The 6,264-nt window shown below is 47.9% G+C and overlaps 1 protein-coding gene across 1 annotated transcript in view; it reads left to right on the plus strand.

The window, feature by feature from the left end:
* LOC104528292 (plexin-A2) overlaps positions 1–6,264 on the plus strand; it is a gene marked incomplete at its 5' end in the record, with an annotated part of 37,247 nt that overhangs the window by 21,659 nt on the left and 9,324 nt on the right. The window contains 4 exons of the mRNA XM_010172252.1: positions 1,071–1,137; positions 1,826–1,972; positions 2,406–2,565; positions 2,761–2,864. Of these exons, the coding sequence (XP_010170554.1) occupies positions 1,071–1,137; positions 1,826–1,972; positions 2,406–2,565; positions 2,761–2,864 (478 nt within the window). The remainder of the gene's footprint in view (positions 1–1,070; positions 1,138–1,825; positions 1,973–2,405; positions 2,566–2,760; positions 2,865–6,264) is intronic.

A 6,264-nucleotide genomic window follows, 5' to 3' on the forward strand; every position in this document is an offset into this window, starting at 1 on the left:
TCAGTAGTGTGTGTGTTTTTCATTAAATGCCAGTTTTCAGACATGTGGGATGCTGGATAAACACATACCAAGGGGCAGACAGTAATTCAAGGCAGCAGAGCAGATGGAGAATGGGGAAAAGGGGTCTGGAGTGGGATGGTGGCTCGCTCTAGGTCGGGGTACAGCAGAGGCAGAGGCTGGGTACCCGCTGGGCGTCTCCTGAGCAAGTTGGTGACACAGTGGTCAAAAAAGGCAGTTGGCAGGAATGTCACCAGGAGCAGAGCTGCTGGCCAAGGGGATGAAGGCGCAGAGAGATGCCCAGACCTAGCACAGTTGCTGCCTTGCTGCCAACTCACGGTGAAGGCGCACGGAGCCACGGGCCCCAGGGAAGGGGTTGGATCCACCCCTCTGAGCTTGCTGGAAATTGGGCCAGGTCCTGCTATGACATGTGGCAGGAGGGGAAGGTGGGTAACTATGGCAAAGCCAAGGTGCAGAGAGCCAGGCTGCCTGGGGTGGCATTTGCAGGTGGCTTGGCTGGTGGCAGAGCAGCTCTCCCTGCCTGCCCTATGGACCAAGAGACACCCCACCACCAACACAGCCAGCCTGGCCCAGGAAAAGGGATCATGGTGCTTTAAGGAAAGTCTCTGGGTCCTGCAGAGCCACCATTAAAAACTATCATTAGGCTCTATTGTATTTAAATTAGAGATAATCTTGGGTACAATGTGGGGAGAGGACGCTGGGTGGGACTGGGGAGAAAGCTGCAATTTCCCTGCCATTGTCACTCTGCTGTCCCTGATTGCCAGCAACCGCTGCAAATCCCAGTGATTTACTCAGCCAGGCTGTAATTTGCACCACGTGCAAGGAGCCAGTGTCACCAGGCTCCCTGTCACCAGCCCCATCAGGGCTGTGATGGGCTGTCAGCTGGGCAAGCTGCTGTCAGCTCGATGCAGTGGAGGGGACAGGACTGGCCTCATCTTGCTGCCTGCTCTGGAGCCAGGGTGCAGCTAGGTGGTGCCACCTGGGGTGATTTAGGACCTCTGATGTGTGATTTGGTTTTGTATGTAACATGCATGTTCTCCTGGCTTCCCTAGGACCGAGTCGGTGGCTGAGAAGATGCTGACTAACTGGTTTGCCTTCCTCCTGCACAAGTTCCTCAAGGTAAGGAGGGATGGAGCTGAGACCCTGCTGCCGCTTCGCTGTCTCACCCACCAGCCATCCCTGGGGTGAATCTGGGCTTGGAACTCTGCAGTCAGATTCCAAGTCACCAGATGTAATAGCAGGGCAGGGGAGGTGGGAGTTTGCTCAGAGATACCTGCAGCTGGGCTGCTGTTCCAGGTTGTCACAGCCTCTGTGCTCAGCCCTCTTCAACCCTCAGATCGCCTGGTGTAATTCTCATGTAATGGAGTTTCTGTTTCTCTTTAGTACTTAGGAGAATTTCTCACTTCCATCTCCGTGCCTGGACTTCCATATTTTTTAACTTTACTTGTGGTTTTGGAAGCCCCACAGGATTTGCTTCATGGAAGCAAACAATGAGATCAAGATCTCAAATTCCATTTTTACAGCCATATAGATTCAGTAGAGATTTACCAAGCCAAAGACAACATATCTATTGAGCAGCAGAGCTCATGGTTTTGGCTGTCCTCTCCAGGAGCTGTTGGGGGCTGAGCCTGGATTGCACATGTGCTAAAGATGGAGTCAATGGGAACTCAGCAATGGGAACCTTTCGGCTGAGGTTTGCAGCCTCTGCTGAAATGAATCACGTGCAAAACCTGTCTGCAGGCCAGTGGCTCTGGAGGAGATGCACCTTCACCTCTGTGTTAGTTTTGCTGCCTGTCTCATTGTGTAGGAATGTGCTGGAGAGCCACTCTTCATGCTCTACTGTGCCATCAAGCAACAGATGGAGAAAGGTCCGATTGATGCCATCACAGGAGAAGCCCGTTACTCCCTCAGTGAGGACAAGCTGATCCGGCAGCAAATTGAGTACAAGACTCTGGTGAGTGATCGCTGTAGAAGCTGTCATTGAATCACTTCTGTCCTCTCCACTTGGACATGAGCTGTTCTGACCTTGAGGCCAGTGATTATTAGGATACTACTGTGAAGCATAAGCCTTGCCAGTGCAATGAAGCCTCATAAAGCCATGCCCAAGTGAGGTGTGTCCCTAATTTGCAGGTACAAATAGCTTGAGCTGAGGGTTTGAGGGGAGCGTTGTGCATTGAGCATTGTCCTCCCTCTAGCAAATGAAAATGGATATCCAGGTCTCCCATCTTAATAGTTGTGAAGATTTACTAGATGCAACAGCAAGGATGCAATTGGGATGCTAGTGGGTTTTGTATGAGAAAGGGTTGTTGTGACAGATGTGGTTACAACTCTTCTGGATGTTTGTCTGAAGCCCTTTAGAGCATGGTGTGGTTCTCCTTCCCTTCCAGATCCTAAACTGCGTGAACCCAGATAACGAGAACAGTCCAGAGATCCCTGTGAAGGTGCTGAACTGTGATACCATCACTCAAGTCAAAGAGAAGATCCTCGATGCAGTATACAAAAATGTCCCATATTCTCAAAGACCAAGAGCTGTTGACATGGACTTGGGTAGGAGCCTCCCTGCCTCATAGGAGGGGAAAGATCAGAGGTTGTTGATTTAAGAGCAGAGTTTAGCTTTGGGTGCCTCTTCCTGTTTGGTGGGCTTTCTACAGGCTCATCTGTCCCCAGGTTCCTTGGGCCAGAAGTGGGTAGAGCCCCGTTGGTGCCTTTTCCCTCTCTGACCATCATGTCCGGTGTTTGCAGAGTGGCGGCAGGGCCGGATAGCTCGTGTGGTCCTGCAGGATGAAGACATCACCACCAAGATTGAAGGAGATTGGAAGCGCTTGAACACCTTGATGCATTATCAGGTAAGAAAGCAGCCCCAGAAGACAGGTCCCAGAAAGCTGCCAGGAGGGGAGAAAAGAAAAGCGGGAATGTAATTCCCAAGTATCTCGTCTACCAAGGCAGGCAGGGAGGTCACGTTTGTATGATAAACCAGAAGGGTTCAATGTGCTTATGCATTTGCCGGGAAAGCAACCTTGACGTGGATCTGAAAGGAACTAGCAGAGTTGAAAATTGGCTAAATTAAAACCACCAGCCATGCTAGTGAGATAGAGGGAGCGGTGGAGAGGGCTGAGCTGCCGCTGCTGGAGACCTGGGGCCAGGGGAGGGGCGGCACGTGGGGCTTGGACCTTTGCGTGGGGGTCTGAGACAACCAGCAGCACAGCAGGGAAGGAAGAGGAGTCTCTGCTTCCCTTCAAAGCTTTGCAAACACCACCCAATCAGATGATCTGGTGCAAAGCACAGCCTGCAGCAGCAGCTCCCCTCTTCTACTCGTGATCTTCCTGCTTGTTGACTCTTGCACGTCGTGCAAGGAGTGAAGAAGGGAAACAGAGCAAATAATTCAAATACTGTCATGTGGGAGGATGAGGGAGTGCTGTGGGGAGGTACAGGATGAGGCCAGGTCAAGAAAGGGTGAATATCAAGAGCTACTTGACAGAGTGACATCAAACCTCCTAAATCCCAGACCTCATCTTCCAAGCCAAGTAGCAAGAGTTTTGCCACTAAAGTCGAATAACACAAAGCTAGACTCTGAAGATGCTCTGTTGTGCATTGGCCAGGGTGGGCAAGGTGATCTAAGAACTTGTTGCCACCTTTAGTTTTTGCAACCTGTGTGCCCCAGGCCAGGAAAGGGCTCCTTGTGCTGTGTGAAAGATGGCAAGAGAGGTAAAGACAGAGCTGAGGAAGGTTTGCTTAAAGAGAATCAAAAGCTTTTCCTCAAAGGCTGTCTGCAGCAGAGGATAACTGCATTAATTGGGACCTGTAACCTACTACTGTCCATCACTCCCCACACAGAAGTGTTTAGTATTTAATCTGGCATCTTTCCCTGTTTATACACCATCTCCAGCCCATCAGCGTGACTCACGCTGTGTAAGTTGAATAGGAGCCAGTATTGACAGGAGCCGTGTAATCAGGGAGCGAGGCAGAGAAAATGGCATCAATATGCAAAGTGCATGTAAAAAAAATCACCTCGAGGGTCAACTTTTCCAAGCAGCCCGAAGGATTTAAACACAGATTACTGTAAAATGTCACAGGAGTTGTGCAGATGAATTCTATTGTTTCTAAAATCTGTTTTACCTGACAGTTGCAAGGGATTAACCAACATGCAGGGAAGCAGCGAGACTTTATTATGCCTTGATCTTTAAAAGTCATCTTAAGGAAGTCACAAGTGAAATCTGGTTTTGTCTGATGTGTGTTGGGTGCGAGGGGAGGGAGGATTTTCATTTTACTGCCTGTGGGAAAATCTGAGCCACAAGTTTAGCCTTAAAATAAACAAAATCCTTGCAGCACTCAAGATGCTGCAGCTATTTCTGCCATTTGAATGTCAGTTTTGATCTGGAAAAAATTAGAAGTTTGCTGCCAAACATCTAAACAGGTAGTGATGGCACATGTCTCTCCCCACTCTGGCCCGGGCTCTACACAGCCCAACAAAGCTGTTTCAGCCATAAAAAGAAGCAAAGTTCTCTGCACTGCAACAGAAATCTTGTCAAGGCAGGGCTTTTGCCAGAAACAAACAGCTTTTTGGGGGTTTTTTTTATTTATTTATTTTTTTCCCCAGTCCTACCAGGTTTTTTTTCTGTTGGAGTGATAAATGTTTTTATTAGGTATCAGAAATACAGATGCTCCAGGACTTACACAGTAAAACAAATATGTGGGCAAAGGCACAGCTTAGAAGAAGGTTTAAAATCATTTGAGTTTTAAGCGTGGCTGTCTCACCGTTCAAACAGGAGTGGTACATATAAAACAGCTGTGGTTCAAGCCAGAACAATGAAATCTAGATTTCTTCAGCTTCTGGAGGATTAGTGAAGATGATTTCTGAATTTCTAGGAAAAAAGAAATAAAAGCTAGCTCTGTAAAGCTCTCTCCATCTTTTATTCAGAGCTGTCTTGTCTTTATTCTTGGTCAGATGCCATCTGTATTTATCTGCTGATCTGAAGGCAAAGCCATCTCTGGATTTGCCCGCAGGAACTGGAGATGCACAGCCCGTTTCCAACCCATAACACCGGGTGTTTAGTGGGTTTTTTTTGCAGAGAGTAAGGTCTGAAGCCAGGACCAGACACTGCCTGGTCCTCCCAGCCTTCCCCCTGATTGCTGGGGTCCCTTTGCTCCTCAGTCCTGCAGCTCCTGGGCTCCAGCTCCTGCCAGGGACCAAACCAGCCTCCCGCTCTCCATGCTCTGGGGCATTATGCAATTATTTAATTCCAAGAGTTTCTCAGCTCCATACTTTTTACTCTATTGCATCTGTTTTCTACACTTTTAGGGTGATAAAAATAACAATATATATCTGCATCAGCCAATGGAATGTATTTTTCATGGGAAGCCTTCACATGGAAAAGGTAGATTAGATTTAAAAAGAAATATTCATCTTTCTGTAATATTTTTGAACCGCTTTGTAGATTTATATAGAGAACTCTATGCCTGCTGCTTATTTCTTCATTTATAAAAATAGATGTATAGGTTAAATAGGTGTAATTCTTTGTTAAATTCTCTGGAGCTTTTAACCAGAGTTGAAGGAATTGTATTACATTTGTGTAGTCTCCTTTTGGTTTCACGCCTATTAAACTCCACGGGAGAGTCTCACCCCGCATGGCTTTACTCAAGAAAAATGAAACACTGAATTTAATATCAAATGATTTACAATGGCTCACGCAGGGTTAACTCTGAGGCACCAGAGCATGAATACCTGTCAGCCACTGTGAGGCTGGAAGGGCCCAGAGACTAGGAAACTATTTTAAATGAAAGAGTAGAAGCAGAGAGGGCAGATTTGTGTGGAAAATGAGACCCAGGAGCCCAGGGTGGCTTGGCATGGGGCTGGCATCCTCGCTGCATCCTCACTAGCCCACAGTCTTGTCAGGGCTTCTGCACTGCTGCTCTCCCCACCTCGTTTTTCTTTTCTTTAAGGTGTTTTACGCAGCGTGTTTCCAGCTCGTAGAAGAATCAGAATATTTATAAAGTTGTAAAACAGCCAGGCAGCGTCTCGGGGGTTTTATGGGAGTGTGGCAACAGCAGAGGGAGATGGGAAACGAATGTGTGTTACATCTGATGCTAATTTGCACGCTGGTGGGTTTTTTTTTTTTAGCTGAAGAACCACTCAACCCAAAATTTAGAGAGTGAGAGTGCTCCGTGTGTATGTGGAATTTTTAATGCCTCCCTCCCAGTTAACCACAGCCCTGATGGAAGCGGGTCCCAGCACAGTGGCTGGGGGGG

The sequence above is a fragment of the Antrostomus carolinensis genome, unplaced genomic scaffold (assembly GCF_000700745.2).
Source record: "Antrostomus carolinensis isolate BGI_N321 unplaced genomic scaffold, ASM70074v2 scaffold24087, whole genome shotgun sequence".
In the NCBI taxonomy this organism is placed as follows: Eukaryota; Metazoa; Chordata; class Aves; order Caprimulgiformes; family Caprimulgidae; genus Antrostomus; species Antrostomus carolinensis.